Below are 26,752 nucleotides of genomic sequence, written 5' to 3'. Positions count from 1 at the left end.
ATGCCATAGAGAAGTTGCATGAGATAGCATCAAAGACAGGCCTCCAAATATCGTATGAGAAGACTCATATCATGGCTAATGGACACCAGAATATCCAAAGGTCCCCACTACAGACAAATTATGGAATAATGACACAGGTCCCTTTCTTCAAATATCTAGGAGAAATCATTGTACCATCCGGATTGGACAGGAAAGCTAATTTAGAAAGAGCCACCAAACTCCTGAAAGCATACCGAATAACATGGAACCACTACAGTAAAAGAGTGATGTCACGAAATGCAAAACTTCGGCATTACAAGACTATTGTTCTTCCGTAAGCCTTGTATGCCTCAGAAACCAAATCTCTAGGAGGCCACTCTAAAATTGATGAAATTGATAAACAAGAACGAAAAATTCTGAGGAAAATATATGGCCCCATTCATGTAAATGGTATATGGATCAAAAGGAAAACTGTAGAGTTGTACAAAGCAATTGACAAGTTCACCAATTCCATACGCAGGAGACGATTGAAATTCTATGGCTACATCTGTAGAATGGACGACACTAGATATGCAAAAAGACTGCTTGGTATAATTCATTCAAAGAAGGTCAAAATAAGCTGGTTTGAGGAAATAAAGCAGGACTTAAAAGAAATGAACATCGCAGAAGATATCATCAGGGATCGCAAGGCTTTTGGGAATCTGGTTGCAAAGCACACGTTCACGGAAAAGGCTAAAAGAACCACAGGGAAACAATGGATGGAAGAACGCAAGAAACAGCATAGCGAGTTCATGAAGAGATTTTGGGAGTAGAAGAAGAAAGGAAAACCTTCATCAAGCTAACAAGTTCCAATGTGCTCTGTAAACGGGCATAACGAAGAAAGAAGAATAATAATAGAAATGAAAAAGAGATTTGTAAAGGTTGAGTGTTCCATCTGGATTAGTGGTTAGTGGGAAAATTGGAGGGATAAGCTCAATTTACTCCTGGCTGCTGATGCAGGAGATTTAAGCATGAATAACTTCAAGAACAAAGTCTGAGTACAATCAGTGATAACACTGAAAGTGATATCTCTCTCTACTGATTAGTGGTAGAGTGTTGGTCTCTGGATCCTAAGATCATAGGTTCAAATCCGGTAGAGGTTGTCTGATTTTTAAAGGGCTGAAAACAAGTTTATTTGACATGCCATTTTTAGGCTATAAATTTCATTTTTGTTCCGTACTGAGGTGCAATTATAAGAAATAAACTGACAATACAATATATCAAGTAAATGATATTACATCAGTCTTGGGACTAGTTTCAGCCACCTGGTGGAGATCTTCAGCCAAATAATGATTGAACAGATTATGTGATAATTGAAACATATGTATACCAGACAAACATATACATATCTTTTAGTTATCACATAATCTGTTTAATTTTTATTTGGCTGAAGATGGCCACTAGGTGGTTGAAACTAGTCCCAAGACTGATGTAATATCATTTACTTGATATATTGTATTGAAAGGTGGACATGCCATGTCGTATAATGTCACCCTGTAGAAAATTTATAGTGAGACCTCTGGTGTCCACCCAGCAAAATCAATTAAAAACTCAGCTGTATGTTCACCCAAAAAGAGATCTGTGTTACTCTGCTGTATGGCAGAGTGAAACAGAAAGTCAAAATTGTTTACAAGTAGTCTAGATGGCATCAAATTACAAAATGCCTGCACAGGTTAGCTGAGGCCATACGTTGTTTTATTGTTATTGAAATAAAAATTTTTGACAAGTATAAAAATCCTGTCATGGTTTTTGCTTTCATACTATATTCATCTTTCTTCATACTTCAGCATGAAGAAAGTAGAACCAGTACTGCTAATTTTCTGACAATTCATGAACTATCCCATACAACAATAAAAACTGTTTTATCTGGCTCCTTGAGGACTGAGAGAATGCCAGCTATTGCAATTTTCAGATAGTAGAATGCTGTTTCATCATCACTTTTATAATATACCATATAATTAGTGAGATATTAAGGAATAATGTTATAGGCTACACAGTAGTGGAAGCCTCAAACTCGTGAAGATATTCTATCGCTGCTTCGTGGTCTGATGATTTCTTTTTGCCAGTTACTTCTAATTTTGTTCTACCATCATGAGTCTTAAAACCAGCTAACCAACCATCTGAAGGGCTGCACTACTCTGTTGGTTCCATTTTCTTCATACAGTCCTTCAGGCCTTTCTATAATCATGGGTTCAGAGACCATTTAATAGTAAACCATTCACACAAAACAATGTCTAGTTGCTCCAGCTTAGGTTTCTGTAGAACACAGCATCCAACAATGGCCTTTGTTGATTCTGTGGTTGAATGAAATTTCAACAATTCATCTTTCTACCAACATATGACGACAGTCTGATCCGATACTCGTTTCTTAATTTGCTAAGGTTTTCACCATGCTCAGGAAAGGAACTGGCCACCCTACCGCACATAAACTCCGGCTCAGGAACACCTCTGCGGAGGTTCGGACCTGCCTTCGGGCAGAACAACCCTTACCTACCTCACCATGCTCAAGCCTATGGCATATGTCTCTTTCTTTTATTTTTAATACCACTCTTTTCTCCTTCTTACTCTCTCCTTACATGATACTGCAGTCATGTTTGGGCGACAAGAAAACACAGAACACCCTGAACACAAAACTATAATGGCAGAGGAAACAGGTAACTGAATTACATCACACCATCTGGCACTTGTAGAATTCTATTGTGTGGGATTATGAAACTCTCATTGCTGGTTCATGCGATGGTGAACTGCAATGAAGCATTGATCGATTTTGTGGTTAGTAGAACTTTCCAGATAATCAATTACCAAATAAAACAGCTGCTACTGTATATGTATTGATTATAATACCTACTTATTTTTTTAAGTTAAACTTGGTGGTGTTAGTGGTTGTCACTGCTGTTATTAAAATTAATTACCTTCATGTTTCCTACCTTTGCATTCTCCATAATTTATTTTTGAAATTAAAATTTATTGAGCTCTGTTATTAATTCCAGTTATTGTTCCACTTTTCAATTCATGCATAAGATGTATGAAAAAAATCATCCATATTTTGTCTCTTGCCATATTTTTACAAATACACCAGAAGGATAAAGTGATTGCTTTATCATCAGGGGCTGCTGTAGTATGTTTTGATATTCACCAGTGAAGTTCAAGAACATAATATGCTCTGGAAGTTTGTTTTTCTTTTCTACTAAAGTCAAAAGCCTGTTGTTGGAAGAGATTCTTAATCCAAATACTATTTGTACTAAATGCATACAGTAACACACACATATTTCTTGTATATGTTTGGTGGTGGCTTGTTTTAAGATATTTTGAGTTAGTTATCTGTGATTGCATAAAAAATACTTCAATCATACATCTGCTTACCCAAAAATGTTGTCAAGACTTGATGTTAAATTCTTTAGAAATTTTGAGCTTCAGAAACATCCAAAGATAGTGGTCTCAGTTTTTGCTTTGTTTTTGCAGTTATTTTGTGTGCATATTACAGTTACACAGAAGGCAATGAGTGAAAAATAACATAAATTGATTAATAATCATAAAGGCAATAGATATAAACCTATGAGGTCATCAGTGTCAAGGCACTTGGAAAATATAATGAAGAACTATGGAAACAGAGTCCTATTCATCTGTTACTCATAAAAGCCTCATATACTGGTACATATAAAACTTCAAACATTTACTGATGACCTAGTTACTCTTCAAGTGAATTGGAAGTTACTTCAACTGCCTTACTGTGTTTGAATAATAATTTCATTCAGTAATGATACGCAATCTTATTAACAATTGTAAGATATCAGTTGTTTCTGAGGCTTTCGTGTAACGAAGTGAAATCCTGAAAGAGGAGACATTTTAATACAGTTCAGTGCTATCCTTCTTCACTTCAAAGTACCTGATAGACCTTATAATAAACTGTTCCTATACCTTTATCATTATCTGCCATGTTATTCTTTGTCCTATTATTGTCAATGATAGTCTGTATCCTTTTTAATAGTTCTCCTTTGTCCATATTTTGAATCTTTCTTTCCTTGATCCCAAACTTCATATTGAAATCCTTACTAGAGGATAATTTCATTAGGGATTGGATATAGAAGCATACTTCTATTGTCTCCATACAGTAAATATGTAATGTATTTTGGAATCTGACTTTACATAATTAACAATAAGATAAATTTCATAAGAGTATAAAATTGATCTCAATTGCAACGTTTATTCACAAGATAAAGTTCATTAAGTAATTGAACAAATTTGTACGTATGATTGTATAAATTAACTTTAAATGAGGCACTCAGAAGCAAAGGAGTACAAGTGATGTTTTTAAGAACTCTTGTTATTGAATACCATAGCTAAAAATAATATGACATTTTTGTGAATAAGAGTTATAAGTGCTGATTTGAATGGTTCTGTAACCTTGTGTATTATTTATTGTACAAATGTGTGTTTATTTACAGTATTTATATTTCTGAAATTAGTCTTAAGTTTTTAAAAAGTCATTTATACTCCTGGGATCATGGGTGCCTTGAAATCATTCTGGGATGATTGAACATCATGTAAATTATTAAATAGAGCTTTATCTTCTTGACTTTCTTTCTTCATAAACTTCCAGCTTTCTTTTGGACTGAAATGAGCCTTTACTTTTCTCTTTGGGAGACTGGAGAAACACAACATAACTGTTCAAAATTTAAAGCCTACAGCTGTATTTGTTGTCCGGCAATGCAAATATTCTCACCAGTAAAATGCATCAGTATTTCTTAGTTTTCATTGCATAGATGTTATGCCATACAAATATAAATTTTACTAATTGCAGGTCTACAAGTCTTACAAAAAATATTAAAATAGATATTTCATCAACAAGCATATTTTCTCTCTCTTTCTGCATTAAATTCATAAATACAGTTATGTTAGGATACTTTACAGTAAATTACCCCAGGAAGTCGAAGGGCATCTTCACTTTATGAGAAATATGAAACATAATATGGTTTTAAAAATAATTAAAGAACGTTTACTTTCCAGATGCATATTTGCTAGTGAGTATATTAAAAGGAAGATGCTATTACTAGCAAAAGTAGAGATTTAATTCTTGTTGTTTATGAATACTCAATTTGTTGTTAAAGCAGCAATAGTTAGGTAGAAATAAAAAAGAAAAAGACCTCACTAGGTGAGACCAACCCATTTCCCTAGGCTGGAAGGCAGGCCCTGGAATATCACAGTGACATATAACGATACGGTATACATAAGCAGGGAAAGAAGTAATGACGTTAGTGTACGGCACATGGAATTTGAATTAAGGTATCTTTTCTGTTAGTTTAGAATTATATACTGTACCATATCAGGCAAGATGTGAGGATTAAAAAAAGTACATCTTGCCCAAGAAATTATTGTATACGTTATTATGGTTGGTCTAGTTTTGAGATAACGGAATTCAAGATAACATCTCTTGCAAATGTGAGCATTGTTTGTGTTCATGAATCACAACTTTTCTTGATCACCACATTCATAGTTGAATGTCCATTTATTTTTCAGTCGCATGATGATCACATAACCCCATGATTTTTAGATTTATTTTGGTCAGCGTTAGGAAAGGAGAAGTTGAAGGATTCATTATTTGTTTGGACTTACATATCTCAGCAAACTAGTGTTTGAACCAGTGCTGATATGCATTAATGCCTCTCTTCAGCAAATAGTTCTTCTTGTATATAAAATGCTAACCACAGCATTTTATGTTGTAAATTTCTGTGCAATGGTAAAAACTTCCTCTTCTGCAGTATTTCTTAATTTCTGTCTACAGAAAAATGTTCATCCAGAGGGACATTTTTGAACTGAGAATTTATTTAAATTCTTTAACAGTAAAGCTGATTTGTAGTCTTGACCAGCAAGAGTCTCATAAGCTACAAATTCAGTTCACCATTGATCTTATCTTCCCTTCACTTCCCCTACATTTGGCGAGTGGCGTATTATTGCCGGACGGTGGAATATCATGTCTTGTTTCCCAGTTATGTCATAAGGCTTTCAGGTTGGGTTAGGTAATGGATTTTCCGTCCGGATGTCCGATTTGAGCTTGACAAATTCTTTGGCGACTTCATCATTGGTCCTTTGCGATAATATCCTCAGAATAGTCCAGCCTGTCTCATCCATCTGTATGCGTTTACCTAGCGACAGCCAACAGGCACAAGAACCTTGTTCTACAATGTCCTTGAGTTGCATCACAGCAACACCAACAAGCCGATCATCACGCGCAAAGCAGTAATCTTTGATACAGATGTGAAGTTCGAAGTAGTCCAGCTGCTCCTCATTACCAATGATGCTGTCAAACATAAGAGACACAAATTAATCTACGGGTTAGAAAATTACATAATACATAATGTATATTTATTGCTCAAGAAAAAGAGTGTAGGTTGAAATACACTACTTTTCAGTACAGATGATTTAAGGTGTCACACATTAACAGCACAAGCATATCTTTCTCTCTCTTTCTGGATTAAATTCAACTAGAAAACTAACAAACTAGAAAACTAATTTTAACATATTGATTAAATGGAAAGCAGTACCTTATGTTAAAGATTATAGGTAGTATTTTATATAAATACTAGCAAATGTACCCGTGCTTCGCTATGGTATTCTACAATGTATACGGATATTGAAGTAAATTGCTGTACATGAAGTGAATAAAAAAATTTTAATTGCATGTCTCTTGGCGTTATCCAAGAAAAATCATAGGGAGGTCCGCAGACATTGTTTCCAATGTGAAGTGTGAGTTGCAGAGTTGTGATGATAACGACAGGTCTACTTGTCTGCCGCAATTCACTATGCGTAATGTCAGTCACATTTTGATGGGTAAATTTGTTTATAATCAGGGGCACCTATACCTAATGATAAAGAGAATCAGGTAAAAGAGTTTTTTAAAAATGCACACTCCCTTGCCTTCTGCTAGTCAAATCAAGAAGGGAATTATGCATTACAATGGTACACAGGCGTTGGAGAACTACCCTATTCCTATTGCTAGTTAAAATCGATGTGGGGAGTACCGATTACAACAGCAGACGCCCTCCTGCTGGGAGTTACTACTGATTTATAAAGTATTAATTACGATGTAAGACACACCCCTTTCTAGATCGCTACAAATCGACTTAATTTAATAAATGTAGATCGACATACGGAAGTATATGCATGTTCACCTTCATTTACATAATAACTGCTGCTAAACGATGCAGTCATATTGAAACAGGTATTGTAGAAAAGATGACTCTGGCCCCAGTTAGCTACCTAAATGGCTGGCCCTATGATACTTCCTCGTATCTCATCTATTTAAAGGCAAGATTATTTTAGAAACGTTGAATAGGGTGAAATTTGTGTAAGGTTTTCACACAGTGAATTACTTTTCAGATACTTATGCGACAGCTTCAGACATAGAATTTGTCTGGTGGGACAATATTCATGTAGAATTTGATGATCCCATCTTTCCTATAAGTGAATCAAACCATCAATTATACATATACAAAGTGCAAAATTTACGTACATCCAGAAATAGAGCCAAATTTAACATAAGGGGTCGAGATACGACAAAAAGTCATAGGACCAAAGTTGTAGATCTCCAAATTGAACAGAGATTGTGCCATCCGTTTTGTGATACGACTTAACGTTTAGCCACCAAATACCTCAAAAGGAAGGTCTGCACCGTCATTAAAATTGCCTCCATATTTCGATACTTTTTGGGGGTAAAAAAATAATTTTTTTAAACATCTCGTAAATTTTCCATTGGTTACAGGCAAAAAGCTATAATTTTTCCAAATTTCTATTTCCTAACTTGTCTGGGAGATTGTGCTGCCATCTTGATATGGGGGAGGGGGTTAAAAATTAGGACTTTCAGGAAACTTTTAAGCCCATGAAACCTATAGGTTATCGTTCAGGATAAATATCACCGACTGTGTTCTTGTGCAGATTTGAAACTCCCAGCGTGTCCCTCTCAGAGAATTTTGAGAATTTTGGATTTTTCTAGGGATACTGAAGTCATCAGGCTGTCTGGTACCAAGTGTTAAGTTTCTAGGATGCCTAGAATGGTCTCATTAATTCACGTCTGTTTTCATTTTTATGCCTTAATTTATATATGTATAGTACAGTATATATAGATCGCACCAAACTGACTTCTATTTATTAATGTGGATTACATATTTCACCCACTTCCGAAGTGGTTCTAGGGGCGTCTTACTCCCACAATACGTTTTCCAGGTAGTAAGTCATACTTGAAAGTCATACTGGAACATACACACGTCTATTACCTTGGGCATTCTTGACAATTTATTTCTTCAGCCTTTCTCACCCTCTATGCCAAAGGGGAGCATTTTTGACAATTAATTTTTTCACCCTTTCTCACCCTCTTTGCCAAAGGGGGCTGAAGCTGGACTTTAAAATTCCGGAATGTTACTATTCATCTCAGCGACCCGGAAAACTATGGATTAGGCAGTATATTTGATTATTATTATTATTATTATTATTATTATTATTATTATATCTCACTCCCCCTCCCCCTAAAGGGGGTTAAATTTGAGTTTTAAAAAATCGGCAGTGTTACTATTTATCTCAGTGACCCCGAAAACTATGGCTTCGACACTATTTTCGATTATTTTAAAATCTGAATCCCCCTCACCCCCCACCAGAAAGGGGGATGAACTTGGACTTGTAAGATAGCCGGGGTCTCACCATTCATCTCAGCGACCCTGACAACTATGGATTCAACATTATTTTCGTTTATTTTTATATATCACTCTCCAATTGCCACCCACCACGAAGGGGGCTGAACTTTAAAAAATTCTGGAGTGCCATTATTCATCTCAGCGACCCCGAAAAGTATGGATTCGACACTACTTTTGATGATTTTTATATCTCAGCCCCTCGCCCAACCCCCACCCCTAAGGGTTCCTGGAGTGTCCTACCCCCACGTGGTTTGTCTCCTGATACTAAAATTTCGAAGTGTACAATTCACCTTGGCGAAATCAAAAACTATGTATTTGACACTATTTTTGATTAATTTTATATATCACTCCCCCCTTGCCCCCCACCCCAAAGGGGGATGAACTTATAAAATATCCGGAGTCTCACTATTCATCTCAGCGACCCCGACAACTATGGATTCGACGCTATTTTCGATTATTTTCATATATCACTCTCCCATCGCCCCCTACCATGAAGGGGCTGAACTTGGACTTAAAAAAATTCTGGAGTGTGACTATACATCTCAGCGACCACGAAATGTATGGATTCAACACTACTTTTGATGATTTTTGTATCTGAGCCCCCTGCCCCTAAGGTTTCTTGGGGTGTATTACCCCCCCCCCCGTGATACTAAAAATCCGGAGTATCACTATTCATCCCAGCGACCCCGAAAAGTATGGATTCGACACTATTTTCGTTAATTTGAAAATCTGACCCCTAAGGTTTCCTGGGCTGTCTTATCCCCACGCAATTTGTCTCCTGATACTAAAAATCTCGGGTGTACAATTCACCTCGACGACCCCGAAAACTATGTATTCGACACTATTTTAGTTTAATTTTATATATCAGTCCCCCCTCGCCCCTCACCCAAATGGGAGCAGAAATTTGACTTTTAAAAAATCGGGAATATCACTATTCACCTCAGCGACCCCAATAACTATGGATTCGACACTATTTTTGATTTTTTTTTTTTACCTGACCCCCCTAATCCCCCACTCCTAAGGCGGCTAGAGGTGGCTTACCCCCACAGCGCTCGTCTCCAGATAGCAAGGAATAAGTTTCAAAATTTGATTGAAATTGCTCCAGTGGTTTAGGAGGAGATGTGTCATTTACACACATACATCCATGATCAGTCCCCCTCCTCGCTCCCCACCCAAATGGGAGCAGAAATTTGACTTTTAAAAAATCGGGAGTGCCACTATTCACCTCAGCGACCCTAAAAACTATGGATTACACTATTTTCGATTATCTTTTTACCTGAACCCCCTAACCCCCCACCTCTAAGGGGGCTAGAGGTGGCTTACCCCCACAGCGCTCGTCTTCAGATAGCAAATAATATGTGTTCAAAATTTGATTGAAATTGCTCTAGTGGTTTAGGAGGAGATGTGTCATTTACACACATACATCCATCATCAGTCCCCCCTCACCCCCCACCCAAATGGGAGCAGAAATTTGACTTTTTTTAAATCGGGAGTGTCACTATTCACCTCAGCGACCCAAAAAACTACGGATTCGACACTATTTTTGATTATTTCTTTTTACCTGACCCCCTAACCCCCCACTCCCAAGGGGGCTAGAGGTGGCTTACCCCCACAGTGCTCGTCTCCAGATAGCAAATAATAAGTGTTCAAAATTTGATTGAAATTGCTCCAGTAGTTTAGGAGGAGATGTGTCATTTACATACATACATACATACATACATACATACATACATACATACATACATACATACATACATACATACATACAAACATTCATTTTTATGTATATATAGATTTGGAAACAAAGGAAATCTGAACAATGTTAAAAATGACTTATACTAAAACAACCAGCATGTCTTAACAATGGATAGATTACACCTTTGTGCGTTCCCATAATATAGAACATACCTTTGGCTAACACATATTTAGGCCATTTCCAACTTATACTAATTTTCCTGGGCCAGCTCCTTGGCTAAATGGTCAGCATCAAGTTCTTCAGTTCAGAGGGTACCAGGTTTGTTTCCCAGCTGGGTTGGGGATTTTAATCACGTCTGTTGTTTGTGTTTGTCCCAGTGAACCACATTACCAACCACTACAGAAACATGCAATAGTGGATACATCCCTCCATATAGGGTTGGCATCAGGAAGGTTATCTGGCCATAAAACAGACCCAAATCTTCATGTGCGATATAGTTCATATATGCAACCCCAGCAGGGAGAAAATTGGTGGAAAAGGAAGAAGACTTTTTCCCAAACAGTCAAGATGTTAGTGTTCAATAATTCAGTACCGTGCTTAATATATGCCTTTGTTGACAAGACATTACAGTCCACTATGTCTTTTAGTGTGGGCTAGAACAAAGTTGTTACCTTTCATTGACCTGTCTCAATCTTATCCTTGGCTTTGACAATATAAAAGTGATATACTAACAATTTGTTGGTTATTTTGATCCACCTTTTCAATACAAATTACAGTTTGTGTTGCTAAGTTGTAATGTTACAACACTAATTTACCGGGATATGTTTCGCTTTTATTCACAAGCATCATCAGCCTATACAATTGCCTCAAGGTTTGTCACTTTTGGTTTGTTGTTACAAATTTCATTACATTGAATGTAAATCTAATTTCAGTGATAACAATATTTAAAACAAGAATAATATACACATTAAAAATTATGACAATATGTTCTGCGATGTTAAAATGGTTTAACTCTTAATTCTAAAACACATTGACGTCCAAAACACAGTTTTTAATTTGGCTAAAAATTGTTTGCAATGTTAAAATAAAATTGATTCAACTATAATTTGGCATTAAAATTTGAGTCATAAATATAAATATAAATATAAATATTGGATGTTAATATATAGGAGCCATAGTTTCTGAAGTGCGTTGGTTTCTAGAATACAGTAACATTTCAGTATTGCAAATTATAGTTAAGAATTGTGCTCTCTAAATAATGTTATTTAAAAAACTGTAGTTTTGCATTATGCGTGATTAGTCATGATGATAATCTAGAATTGAAGTCTTGAGTTCGTTGGAAAATGGCTTCTAGATTTGATGAGGCTTGCTGCTGCAATTTGGCAATTTGATCAGAGGAAGTATTGACATATTTAATTCTTGTTTGTAGCGACCAGACTCTCCGTTGGAAGTTGATTGTTTTGATGTAAGTTATGGTTAAAAGGGGCTTCAATCCAAATTTTGAGTACTGGTATCTGATTATGTTACTTTCGATTTATGGAATGGAAGAAGCATCTGGAACAAATGGAAATGAACTTAAGTAATATTGTGTGTGTGTGTTGTGCTTATAATGTGAGTGTTGATGTTGCATTATCACTTACCCCTTTGTCTGCTGCTACAGAATCTTGTGGGCCTTATTGCGTTACTGTGACTATTGTCTGTTGTGGCTCTACTCCTTGTGTTGTACGTATGAAAGAGCTGTTGTAAAGGGCGGGTAGGGGGTTGAGGGGAAGAGATGTTGGGCGGGGCGCTTGCTATTGACGTGCTACGTGGTGGGGAATTCTTATTTGTTGTCGAGGTGGGGGTAGAGGACGATCCTGCAGGCGGGGCGTTAAGCTTTGGCGTGTTATGTGGAGGGGGACTTTTTTGCATTGCCGAAATGGTTTCAGTTGTGAGTGTATTTAGATTGAATATTTTAAAGAATTTGCTTTTATCTGATTTGAGATTTCGTAATAATGTTGGCAACTGCTCTATTAACGGACTTTTTATTTCGACCGCGTCATTCAAGTTTTTTCCTTTATTAAAGTATTAATCCAAATAAACATATATGTTTTCGAATTCTGTCATTAGCTTCCCCTTTTCGATTCTTTTGATTATTGTAAGGTCTTTATCTATTGAGGTGTAATGATGGCCGGTTTCTTTCATATGATTACTCACAACTGAAACCATTTCGGCAACGCAAAAAAGTCCCCCTCCACATAACACGCCAAAGCTTAACGCCCCGCCTGCAGGATCGTCCTCTACCCCCACCTCAACAACAAATAAGAATTCCCCACCACGTAGCACGTCAATAGCAAACGCCCCCCCCAACATCTCTTCCCCTCAACCCCCTACCCGCCCTTTACAACAGCTTTTTCATACGTACAACACAAGGAGTAGAGCCACAACAGACAATAGTCACAGTAACGCAATAAGGCCCACAAGATTCTGTAGCAGCAGACAAAGGGGTAAGTGATAATGCAACATCAACACTCACATTATAAGCACAACACACACACACAATATTACTTAAGTTCATTTCCATTTGTTCCAGATGCTTCTTCCATTCCATAAATCGAAAGTAACATAATCAGATACCAGTACTCAAAATTTGGATTGAAGCCCCTTTTAACCATAACTTACATCAAAACAATCAACTTCCAACGGAGAGTCTGGTCGCTACAAACAAGAATTAAATATGTCAATACTTCCTCTGATCAAATTGCCAAATTGCAGCAGCAAGCCTCATCAAATCTAGAAGCCATTTTCCAACGAACTCAAGACTTCAATTCTAGTTTATCATCATGACTAATCACGCATAATGCAAAACTACAGTTTTTTAAATAACATTATTTAGAGAGCACAATTCTTAACTATAATTTGCAATACTGAAATGTTACTGTATTCTAGAAACCAATGCACTTCAGAAACTATGGCTCCTATATATTAACATCCAATATTTATATTTATATTTATGACTCAAATTTTAATGCCAAATTATAGTTGAATCAATTTTATTTTAACATTGCAAACAATTTTTAGCCAAATTAAAAACTGTGTTTTGGACGTCAATGTGTTTTAGAATTAAGAGTTAAACCATTTTAACATCGCAGAACATATTGTCATAATTTTTAATGTGTATATTATTCTTGTTTTAAATATTGTTATCACTGAAATTAGATTTACATTCAATGTAATGAAATTTGTAACAACAAACCAAAAATGACAAACCTTGAGGCAATTGTATAGGCTGATGATGCTTGTGAATAAAAGCGAAACATGTCCCGGTAAATTAGTGTTGTAACATTACAACTTAGCAACACAAACTGTAATTTGTATTGAAAAGGTGGATCAAAATAACCAACAAATTGTTAGTATATCATAGCATAGTTCAATACGGGTCTAATAATGAGATTAGTTACATGTAATATAAAAGTGACCGAGGTATGAGCAATGCCATTTCTTATGCAGCCAGTCCTTGTTTTGAATAATGTGAAAATGTTGCTTGTAGGGTCAGTTGGTGCGTGTGTTTCAGTGGGCTTGGCAGACTGATATGTAATAGCAGCCTTTGACTCAGTCAGGAAAGTAACAGGAAACTACCTCGCTTCTCATTTCCCTAGTACACCTCTTCAGTGATACTTTGGCCATCTATGACAGCTGACAGCAGAGCTGTTTGAGGTTCCAACCAGCCCTCAGCCTGAGTACTCAGCACGCACACACACATGCACGCCCGCATGCACACACACACACACACACACATTAGGGTGTCCCTTATTTACCACTTAAAGTTCTTTGAACGCTCACCCTCCAATCTTTTTCGAATTACTCTAAAACATACAAAATTTTGTTGAGATCGGAGCATTCTAACAAAAAACTTGTGGATAAGGAAAAAAGCGGGAGGCAAAGAAAATTACAAAATTACATATCGTAATTCAATCTTATCTTCATTTCAGTGGAAACAATAGACGACTTTGTGTCAACCAAAAGAAGAGATCTGTTCTCTTGCCTGAAGATGGACACTTGAGTGCAAAATTGCATGAAGCTCAAGTCTGGACTTACCACCCAGTGCTGAGTCAGGCCTGAGCCTATCAGTACGTGCATTGTTATCCACTGTGTCACACATGTTCTTGGGTCATTAATCTAACATAATGTCACCTCAATTACACAGTGCTAGGGAATGTGTATTTTTAATAGGAAATATAAAATGCCAAATAACTAGACATAGATTACCGTCAAATAGACAAGTGCTTGAAGTTTTATTTTATAACATACGGGAGGTAAAATTAACTGTCAGTGTAAGTGCTAATCTTGTGGTTCGTGAGTGCATGATATTTTGGGAGAAAGCAATAATCCCGACAAGAAGTTATCAGCTTTGTTCACTAAAACTTATTAACATGTATTTAGAGTATTTGGAGTGAAAAAAAAAAGCAAACAAGTGTGAAGATATTTTTAAGCATTGTGAAGAGAGGTTTAGAAATAATTTGGATGATCTATTTGATATTTCACATGTAAATGTTCTACAAATGCTGAAGTTGGGAGAAGACAGGATGTTTTTACTTTGGTACTGAGAGCCAGGACGTAAAGGCTGTCTTGCAGGAGTAGACCAAAAACTTGCAGAGAAAGAAGAAAAGGGGAGGAAAAGAAAATTACAAAATTACATATCCTAATTCAATCTTCATTTTAGTGAAAACAATAGATGACTTTGTGTCAACCAAAAGCAGAGATCTGTTCTCTTGCCTGAAGATGGATACTAGTTTTATTCAAGAATGTCTTTCAACATGGACGAGCAACACTCCATATTTAAAAGCTCAAAGGATGATTATGGAGTATAAAGCTGTGAATGACTGTGCTGAATGGGGCGTTAAATTAATGCAAGGTTTTCATGGACTACTGACTGTAGGTGAGGAGCAAAGCCGTTTGTGTTGTGTTGTGTTGTGTTGTGTTGTGTTGTGTTGTGTTGTGTTGTGTTGTGTTCAAGAACATCATACAGAGTGTACCTAGATTTCAAAAAAGAAACACTGATGGAAAGTATCCACAAGAATACCAAAAACGTAATACAGTGTAAAGAGTGAAAATGTATTAAAATGTAATATAAAATTATATATTAAATATCTAACAATAGCTTTTCCACTGGCTTAAAACTACAAAAACCAATAATTTCTAACATTCAAACTTCGTGCTCAAGTTGGCACAGGTTAATATTGGCCCATTGAAATTAAATTTTATTTTTGAGGAAATCTAATCCAATGGAAAATGTTCAGGGGATGAGTCCAAAAAAATACCATAAAGTTTTTTCATAATAAGGGACACCCTAGCATACATACATACATACATATATATATTATACTGCTCCCATAGCCTTGATTAACAGACACCCCTGGCATTTGCCTGGTGTAAAAGTAGAAAGCCAAAAAATCCATGTTTAAGGCTTGAGATGGTGACATTCAAACACTATCTTCTGAATGTAAACTTACAGCTCTACAACTTGCTTGGTGTACCTGGAGAAAATCCTACACAGACTCATTATGATTTGAATATGGGACACTTAAGTTAACAGTCAAGTGACAACATCAGGTTTCAAATTTCAACCTGGAAGACTATATGATTTCAAGTTAGCAATAAAAATTTCCATCTAGCGTACCTAGGAGGTGACAGTACTGGTAAGTAATTTTTTGATCAAAAGTACCTTCCTCTAGCCTTTGATTAGCCAATGTGCAATATAAGGCAAAATATACAACTCCTGCAATAGGTTATATGTGACCAAGAAGGATTGTTGTAAATGTAATCTGTCTACTCCTCTGGATAAGATATTGCTATGTAGCTATGTGCTATACATGTTAGTTTGTATATTTATTTATTGGCATGTTGCCTCTGAGGAGGCCTGGTGCAGCAGGCCTTTTGAGTTGATGTCTTCTTGGTGACATGCATGTCTGTAAGGATAGGGCTCTACCTATGATGAATTCTAATGCTGAAGATGGCACACACACACACACCTAGTCCCGGAGCCACTGGAATTATCCATTGATGGTCAAAATCTTCGATCTGGCCAGGGATCAAACCCATTGGGTCAAAAGCTAACCATTTAGCCATGGAGATGAACATGTTAGTTAGTTATTCTAGGCAAAAGCTCAGATGCAGTAATTAATTAGAGACTGTCTTGTTATTTGAATTAGTAACAAAGAAAGTAATCATTTTAAGTATTTTACCAAAATAATTTTATATGAGGGAATGTGAAACCTCCAAAAAATCCCCAAAGAAGAAAAAGAAAACCAAGCATTCATGCACAAAATATTATTACAATACAAAAAAGTGTGAAATATAGTTGTATCCGCTTTCTAATACTTTTGACATATACTCTAAAGTCTTTTCTTTAAATTGCCCTTGATGAGTTAACAAAGGAATCAAGATCAATGGGGAGCAAATAAACACCATCCGCGATGCAGATGATGCTGTGATACTTGTGACAATTTAGAAGACCTGGAGTTCCTTCTGGACAGCATCCACAAAGTAAGCAAGGAGTTCAGACTTAAAATGAATGTTCAGAAAACAAAATTCATTGTAATCAACATGCAGAAAATTGCCAATGCTATTGTCACCGTGGATGGAAAACCCATTGGAAGGGTATCGCAATTCAAGTACCTAGGATGCTGGCTAACGCAGGAATGGTATCTCCAGATGTAGACACTGAAATTAAAACATCTTGTGTGCAACCATTACCTTCGATTCAAAACTTATTGAAGTGTCATGTGTTACTGGTGCTGCTTTATGGTGTCACAGAATGTTAAAGTTCCCATGTGTAGACCACTTCACCAACAAAGAGTTCCTCTGTTGAGCCAGGAAGTGAAGTCTTGACCCTCACAAAATGGAAGAAAGCAGCCTATTTTGGTCACATCTTCTGATATGACAAATACAGCCTGGTACAACTATGTAATCGTAGAAGGCAAGATAGGAGAGAATTGAGGACATGGGCAGAGAAGATTTTTCTGGATGTTAAGTCTCCAATAGTGATTTAACGTTCACAATATGACAACTCCAATACAGGAACACAAAATAGGAAAACTTACTCCATGAAGGTTGCCAACTTTACGCGAGGAGATGTCATCAGAAGAAGAAGAGGAAGAGGAAGAATGTGATTGTAAATATCCCTTCCTTTCAGTGTTACTTTTTCCAGTTTTGTTTCCAGAATGCTAAGATTTCCACTAGTATTACAGCTGATGTATATGTGCACCACTGACAAACATCACCTTTATATGAAGTTATGAATGTTGATTTCTGCTTTAATGTTTTTGTCTTTTGCCACTAGACTCTCATTAATCCAGCCCTTAAGAGTCCAGCCTGTTAGAAATGTGGCTTCTACCCATGACATTAAATAAGCAGAGATGGACTTCTATGGTGTTATGAATGACTTAGCTTCAGTTACAGCACAATATCGTGGCTTCAAAAGGAAAGCAGATGACATTTGATCTGAAGCAGAAACTGGAAATTTTAGTAAGTTGGGTCAGATTTCTTCACAGAAGGCCATTGCTGCTGCATATAATATTGGATGTGCACCTGTGTGTGATATCAAAAAGAATGAAAATGATATTCAACAAAATATGAACCAAATGGACACTGCTGGTGCAGAAGTTGCAGTTATCTTCCTGGAGTATATAATGAAACAACTATAATACATATGTGCAATCCAGATATAATGGTTGTAAATGCATGTAAAGTATGCTGCCTCAAACAAATGACTTACGAGAAAATTATTATGTTGTGTCCACCTCTCAATACAATGCATTGTTAAAAACTTTTCATCCCAACATAAACGGTCCATTTTACACTTGAATGCAATAACTTTTTATAAAGTCATCAAGATGCCATATGTATATTAGAACAGTGTGATGTTTTAGCATTAAGACAATATGTAAACAAGAGGACTTTTAACAGTCAAGCTAAACATTTTTAGAGAACTTTTAATTTTAACACATCATTTTCATTTCATATATCATAATTTTTTGCTTTTCTGTAGCATTTAAGGATGTCTTTAGTTAAAAAATTTCACTAGCCAGCTGAAGATAATCTAAAGCTTATTTGTCATGTATACTGGTGACAAATAATGCTTTTCATTTTTGTAATTATAGTGTAAATATTTTTAACATTGTATTGTACTGAAAGGTGAACACAATATCGTAAACACTAGTCATTAAATCTTTAGCGCCTGAGTTGGAATCTTGTAATTTGCATACAGTTTATCATAAGTGACAAGTTTTAATTCTAGAGGGAACGTGAGATGCCTCAGTTTCATTGTTCTTGACTGCTGTCGGTCATTGCTGTAGTACACGTTTTATAATTGCCTCAAATCAATTTGGCGCTTGAAACATGAGGTAAAGTGTGCTGGCAGACTTATCGCATGTTGATTGACAGCTAGTATACTAATGGAATGCAGAAAAGGGGCAGGAAGGGAAGAGAAGGGACTACTTCTTGTGACAGACTTGACTGAGCAAGTATGGTCAGTAGCTAAACAAATCGGTTCATTGTCAGTACATATTCCTACGTTCGTGCATGAAGTGCATTATGCCCCTGAAAATTCTAAACTTAAGTTTGCGACAACAAGAGGACAAATGCGAGAGATTGTTCAGTGTTCATAGTTATATGCATAAGGAAGCTGAGGATAGAAAGAATAAAACACAGGAATAGTATAGAAGGGAGTTGTAAGTACAACAAAAAATAGCAGATGCAACAAAAGTGTTGTAAAGGACAGTCAAGGGAATTTTAACTGAGCAAGTTGGGCATGTGGTTATAGTCGCGCAGTTGTAATCTTGCATTCAGGAGATAGTGAGTTCGAATCCCTCTGTTGGCAACCCTGAAGATGGTTGTCCGTGGTGTGCCGCACCAAGCTTGCCTTGGTGGCACACTTCTTGGAATATACCATACTCTTTGACTGCCATCGACATCTTTGACGATAATTCCCGGACATGACGTATGAATTATATTGTCTTTGACAGAGAGCGCTTCCGGCCTTCAGCCGAAGTGTGTACAGTCTCGTGCTTGTCTTCTTTGGAGTAAGATTGTTATACGGTGAAGCCCACATGGCGGTTCATGAAACAATGAGCATACTGAGGTGCGAAATATTTTACTTATGTCGTTTACTGTTCCTACAGTGGATCCACTCCATTGTCTGACTCTCCCTTTGAGTCACTGTTTTGTGATTATCTAGAGTCTCTGCACTAAATCCGGCTAATGCAGGTAATTATAATTTCTTAGGTTGCTATAGTTGCGTGGGTATCATTATTATTATTATTATTATTATTATTATTATTATTATTATTATTTCATTCTGCTAACTTTACATTTCTATTTATTTATTTACATATTTTACGCCCACATTGGAGCACTTAAATCAATACATTTGAATTAATTTCTTCTTTTTCTTCTTCCAGAACTTTCTCATCCTCTCCGACCTGGAAGCCCTTTATGTGTCTGATATAGTATATTGTTTCCGTTCAACTTTTTTTTGTTTAAAACTTATGCTTTTGTTCTTCAAAATCCTCTTCTCTTTTCTGTCTTTGATTTGTTGCCGAGTTATTCGCAATTCTTCCAAATCATCCTGAACTTCTTTGAACCAGTTATTATTGATTTTATTTTTCAAAAAGTAATCAAATAGTTGTTTCAATATCCTGGTGTCTGGTAATCTTGATATGTGAAAGAAAAAGGAAATTCTTCTTTTACGCATTGTAGATATTATTCACATTCATGATAGACAATGTTATTAGGCAATAATCTCCACTGTCCATGAACTTGGTGTTTTTTATTAATAATTGTTCTAAGAATTCTTCTGTCAGTTTTCTGTAATTTGTTTGTTGTAGATTTTACATTTAATTTGAATAAAGTTTCACGAGCATATGTTGCCTCTGGTTTAACTATGGAATTATAGTGTTTCAGCTTAGCGTATATCGTAAGAGATTTTTTTTTTATAGGTTGTTCTGTGTTCTATTGCTTCTTTTTCATTTGTGTTCCATGTTATTATTTCCCCAAGATATTTGAATTTTTGAACAATTTTAATCTCTTTATTACTGTTCAGTTGAATAACTGGTAAATCAACTTTAAAAGTTGGCATCATTTCTGTTTTTCCAAATAAAATTTGTAATCCCATTTTTTTGGCTATAATTTCTAGTTGTTCAATTTGAAATTTAGCCTCTTCTATTGTATTTGCAAGTAATGCTAAATCGTCTACAAAAGCAAGGCAGTTGAGTTTAATATTTCTACCGATCTTGATAGTTGGTTGGCATTTCTTGTTCCATTCACGCATAACCTTCTCCAATGCACAATTAAATAACAATGGTGAAAGTCCGTCTCCTTGTCGAAGTCCAGTTCTTATAGTGAATGATTCTGATAATTCACCTCTAAATTTAACTTTTTGCCTTCGTATTTTTAAAAGTCATACTAATGATGTTAACAAGTTTTTGGTGTAATCCAAATTCTTTAAGGCTTTTTAATAATGATTCATGACAAATACTGTCGTATGCTTTTTTAAAATCTACAAACGTGATGATTAGGCTTTTTTTTTTTTTTCTAGTTGCTTTACGTCGTTAAGGGTTATAAATTTCATGTTGTTGGTCCGTATTGAACTGAGAATAACATATGAGTAACAACACAATAAAGGTTTCCACCTATTCAATACAAAATATATTCACAATATTTTAAAATTACATGGAACTAGTTTCGACCCATCTAGGGGTCATCATCAGCCACATCAAAGCAAAGATCACTCTTGACGAAATCCTAAGAATATGTTAACAGTAAGATTATTATGGAATAACAAGTGAATGTGGTAAATGAAAAGAGATGTTAGTATGGGACAGGTGAGTAATAGCTAATAAATATACAAGGAATATACATAAGAGGTTTGGAACAAAGTATAAAAGGGGGCTTAGTGTTGTAAAAATGATATAATCATGGAAAACAGTAAGTCCTTATAATGAAGAATGCAATGTGAAATGACACGTATAAAATATATGGCTTAGGAAAAGTGGAGATGGTTTAGGAGGGGAAGAGGGCTTAAGGTGGGGTTGAAGGGTGCGGGAGAAAGGGTAATTGTCTCGGAAAAGTACCTTTGATTAAATTTAGGATTGAGTTTTGGTTGGCTGCATTATTGTTTCTGAGGAAAGTGATAAATAGATCGAAGAGTATGTTGGGTTTCTCTGAGATTTCATTGAGATTGTGACTGGCGTTAAAGTATTGGTCTAGGTGTATGTAGTAATTTTCCATTATGTCGAGTAAAGGGCCCTTGTTTGCTAATACGAGGATGTCCATGTCTTGTTCGATATTGGTGAAATTATGGTTATAATCTTGCATGTGTTGGCCGATGGCTGAAAACTTGTATTTTATTGCGTTAGTGTGCTCGTGGTATCTGATATTGAAGTTTCTACCGGTTTGCCCGATGTAGGTTTTTCCACAGGTGTTACATTTGATCTTATAAACTCCTAATTTTGAAAAACTGCTGGTTCTGTTGATGTGTGAAGTATTGTGTAAAACGTTCATGTTCTTATAGTTGGTTTTGAAGGCTATTTTAACGCCTTGTTTCTTAAAGATATTGGTTAACTTGTAGATATCATTGTTGAACGTGAAGGTGGAAAATGTTAGAGGTTTAGTTGTTTCTTTTTTGAGGGTAGTTTTTGGGTGATATTTATGTTTATTGATTATCCTTTCTATAAAATGGTTGTTGAAGCCGTTGAATTTTGCGATTCCGCGGATTGTGTTGAGTTCGTTCTTTAGATCTTTCTTGGACATAGGTATGCTGAAGGCTCGGTGAACTAGGCTGTTGTATGTGGCTCGTTTGTGGGACTAGGGGTGCACTGAATCTTGGCGTATGGTGGAGGCTGTTTGAGTGGGTTTTCTGAATATTTTATAACTGAAAGAATCTGAGTTTCTAGTGATGGTTAAATCTAGAAAGTTGATTTTTAGATTTGATTCTGATTCTAGCGTGAATTTGATATGAAGATCAAAATGTTGAGTCTTAAGAGGGTGGTGGATGCGTTAATTGATTTCTCATTCATGATTACAAAGACATCGTCAACATATCTGGCCCAAAAGAGAATGTTTTCAAATTCATTGTCAATTTTGGTGTATTCGAGGAAATCCAGGTATATTTCTGCTAAGATACCTGAGGCCGGTGACCCCATTGCCAAACCATCTTGTTGATATATGACATAGTCGAAAGTGAAAAAGTTATTATTGAGGATTAGTTTTAATACTGTGATAAAGTCTTGTATCTCTAATTTGCTTAAGTGGCTGTTTTTGTTTAAATTGTTTATAATTATCGGAATTAATTTTGATACTTGTATGCTTGGGTACATGTTTACAATATCGAAAGAGTGGATAGAGTGATCAGGTTGCAAATTGAACTTGTTAAGTTTTTCTACTAGGCTAGTTCTGATGTGTTTTTAATAGACTTTTTGGATAAAAATTGATAATATTTTTAAGAAACATTGGATGAATTGTGATATTTTGTATAAGGGGCTTGGTCTATAGTTGATAATTGGGCGGATGGGAACTCCGGCTTTGTGTATTTTGGGAAGAGCTTTAGCAGTGGGGAGTCCTGGGTTCATTTGTATGAGTTTGGATTTTTCCTGTTCGGTAAATAAAAATGAAGTGTTTTTAAGAGTTTGTTTAAGTAGTTTTTGAATTTTTTGGGTGGGGTCTTTTTTGATTATGGAAAATGAGCTGTCTGTGAAAAAGTTTTTTGTTTTTTCAATATATACTTTTTTATCCATGATAACTGTTGCATTGCCTTTGTCAGCTTTGGTTACTATGAGTTTGTTGTCTTCAATTTTCTTCTTGAGGGCATATATGCGCTTTTGTTCAGCTATTTTTTCTGTATTAATGAGGTTATTTGCGGGGTTGGTTAAATTGTGGAGGATATCAGTCAGTTTCCTTTTAACATCGATTCTAACCTAATTTTGCGTATCTTCCGGCATTTTGCTAATAGCTAGCTCTGATTCTGTGATCATAGTAGCGGCTATGTTGAGGCTGTTCAAGTTTGGCCAGTTGTGTTTCGGTCCTTTGGATAAAGTTAAGCGTTCACTTTCACTTAAGGGCGTGTTTGATAGATTTACGACAGCTGGATGAAACTGCGTACGATCGAACGTGTTACTATTGGAGTTTCTTCATTATAAGGACTTACTGTTTTCCATGATTATATAATTTTTATAACACTAAGCCCCCTTTTATACTTTGTTCCAAACCTCTTATGTATATGCCTTGTATATTTATTAGCTATTACTCACCTGTCCCATACTAACATCTCTTTTCATTTACCACATTCACTTGTTATTCCATAATAATCTTACTGTTAAATTAACATATTCTTAGGATTTCATCAAGAGTGATCTTTGCTTTGATGTGGCTGATGATGACCCCTAGATGGGTCGAAACTAGTTCCATGTAATTTTAAAATATTGTAAATATATTTTGTATTGAATAGGTGGATACCTTTATTGTGTTGTTACTCATATGCTTTATTCTCTTTACAAAAGAAAATATTTATAAAATCCTCCTATCAATACAAGTCAAGTCATCTGTTAGATGAAGCAAAGTCTATACATGTTTCAGCCTAATCTCAAGGCCATCTTCAGTAGTAAAACAATGATTACATAATATACAAACAAATTAAAAGTCGTAATGATGTGAAGTGACAGTGATCATGATTAGTGAGTTAAAAACACATTGAGGTACAAAGTCCTCTCGTCTAATAGATCTTGCTGACTGTTAAATAAAAACACTATGCTGAGGAGTGTAGTGAGACCGTCAATACTACGAATAAAACGTGTATAAATCTGTAATGAGAAAAAAAGGAATATATGAGTGGATGAAGAACAAGTCATACTGTCAACAGCAAAAAATTTTCTAACTCTGGAATATACAAATTAAAATGCCAATCATGTCTTTCAACGTATATTGGGCAAACAGGCCGCAGTTTCAATGTAAGATACTCCGAACATCTTAATGTCCTAAAGTATAATCGCTACTCAGCCATGAGCGAACATTGTAGAGAGAAAAATCATAAATACTCAACAATTGATCAAGACTTAAAGATCCTGCATTACGAACAGAAAGGTCCCTTACTTAATATACTAGAGAATATATATATATATATATATATAGATATCGACCAATATAACAATCCCGTCTATAACTTAAATGAAATCAACGAAAAGAAAAATATTTTATTGGAAACCTTTGTCCCGCTCATTTGCGAATAGTTCATTAATAAAAAAGAGTTTCACTACCGACATTCTAGAACAAGACCCGCCCTTCCATCAACACCCTCCTTCCGCGAATCACAACGTCCCTCCCTCCCTGCCCCTCCCCCTCCATTACCCCTCCCAACCACATCGACACAGATACACAGTAAGCCACACACAGGCTTAGTTGTCAATGTGACTTGAGACCGACAAGGTCATCTCCATTCGAGACGACAACTTTTAGTTACAAGTAAGTCATATGAGTTTTCTTTTCGTACATCATTTTAACTTGTTCTTCATCCACTCATATATTCCTTTTTTTCTCATTACAGATGTTATACACGTTTTATTCGTAGTATTGACGGTCTCACTACACTCCTCAGCACAGTGTTTTTATTTAACAGTCAGCAAGATCTATTAGACGAGAGGACTTTGTACCTCAATGTGTTTTTAACTCACTAATCATGATCACTGTCACTTCACATCATTACGATTTTTAATTTGTTTGTATATTATGTAATCATTGTTTTACTACTGAAGATGGCCTTGAGATTAGGCTGAAACATGTATAGACTTTGCTTCATCTAACAGATGACTTGACTTGTGTTGATAGGAGGATTTTATAAATATTTTCTTTTGTAAAATGATAACCGTCAATACAGAATGAGATTCATAACTTGCAATCATATGCTTTATATCGCACCGACACAGATAGGTCTTATGGCGACGATGGGACAGGGAAGGGCTGGGAGTGGGAAGGAAGCGGCCGTGGCCTTAATTAAGGTACAGCCCCAGCATTTGCCTGGTGTGAAAATGGGAAACCACGGAAAACCATCTTCAGGGCTGCGGACAGTGGGGTTCGAACCCACTATCTTCCGAATACTGGATACTGGCCGCACTTAAGCAACTGCAGCTAAGGTATTAAGTTTGTTGATCATCGTCTCTAATTTGTCATTTAAAGGTGTTTTGGATCTCTCTAAATATATTTTATTATTTATTAAGTAACTGGGATCATAATTTCTCCTTGCTTTGAGATGATTACATCTGTGTTTCCTTTTTGATGTTAACTTGATTTTTATTTTTGAGATATAATGATCTGAGTCAATGTCTACCCCACGGAGGACTCTGACATTATAAATTTCTTTATGATAATCTTTATCCATAGCAACATGATCAATCTGAAACTCTCCTAATTTTACGTTAGGGCATTTCCATGTCATAAGTTTATGTGGTTGTCTCATGAATCTGGTGGTTTTCAAAATGAGTCCATGATCTGCACAAAGTTCAATTAATCTTTGGCCATTTTTGTTTGTTAATTTATGAGCTGGCCATTTTCCTACAACTGTGCGATACTTCTTTTCTCTTCCTATTCTAGAATTGAAATTTCCTAGTAAGATTTTTATAAGCTCATCAGTGATCTTCGATAATATGTAATCAAGTTCTTCCCAAAAGTTTTCAACTCTTTCTCTATCTTTATTGTTTTTGTCATTTGTTGGTGCATGGACATTTATTAAAGTATAAGTTTTATTCCCTACTTTAACTGTTAGAATTGCCATCCTCGAAGAGTTTGAAGCAAAATCTTCAACTGAGTCTATTATGCTACTATGAACAAGAAAACCTACACCAAATTGGGGGACATTCTTCATTACTCTTTGTCCTGGAGGTCCTTTGTAGAGACGATAACCTCCTGATTCAATTGGGTCTTGGTCTGTGTTTCCTATGTTGGTCCATCACATCAGTTAAATGTTTCAACTTGCCCACCTTACTTAGTGAATTAATGTTTAATGTTGCAAAATATGAAAATTTTCGTGATTTGTTGAACTTAAGTCTCCTCTTACATTGTTGGGTTTGTCCACTGTCTGTCAATTGTCTGTTGGGCTTCCAGGCGCTCCGACTCACCTAGGTCTTCTACTTGACACCCCACCGATTCCGAGTGGCATCTTTGTGCAGATCCTTGTTGTTGTTTGTCCACACCGGTGGATTTCTTCATTAGAAGACTCATCATCATTGATTGTCTGATCTTTCGATCGAAACATTTCTGACCGAGGTCAGGCTTTACAATTCCAGATGTGATCTGGAAAGGTGATTAATGAAGTATGAATTGGTGATAA

The 26,752-nt window shown here is 36.0% G+C and overlaps 1 protein-coding gene across 1 annotated transcript in view; it reads right to left on the bottom strand.

Moving 5' to 3' along the window:
- Nucleotides 1-4,039: 4,039 nt before the first annotated feature.
- The window catches only part of unc-13, a 312,040-nt gene continuing 289,327 nt past the window's right edge, over nucleotides 4,040-26,752 (bottom strand). The window contains exon 29 of the mRNA XM_067138400.2: nucleotides 4,040-6,316. Coding sequence (XP_066994501.2) covers nucleotides 6,022-6,316 — 295 coding nt within the window. The 3' untranslated portion in view covers nucleotides 4,040-6,021. The remainder of the gene's footprint in view (nucleotides 6,317-26,752) is intronic.

Source organism: Anabrus simplex, chromosome 1 (genome assembly GCF_040414725.1).
Source record: "Anabrus simplex isolate iqAnaSimp1 chromosome 1, ASM4041472v1, whole genome shotgun sequence".
Classification (NCBI taxonomy): domain Eukaryota; kingdom Metazoa; phylum Arthropoda; class Insecta; order Orthoptera; family Tettigoniidae; genus Anabrus; species Anabrus simplex.
The sequence above is the reverse complement of the archived record's forward strand: the minus strand, read 5'-3'. Positions and strand labels throughout refer to the sequence as shown.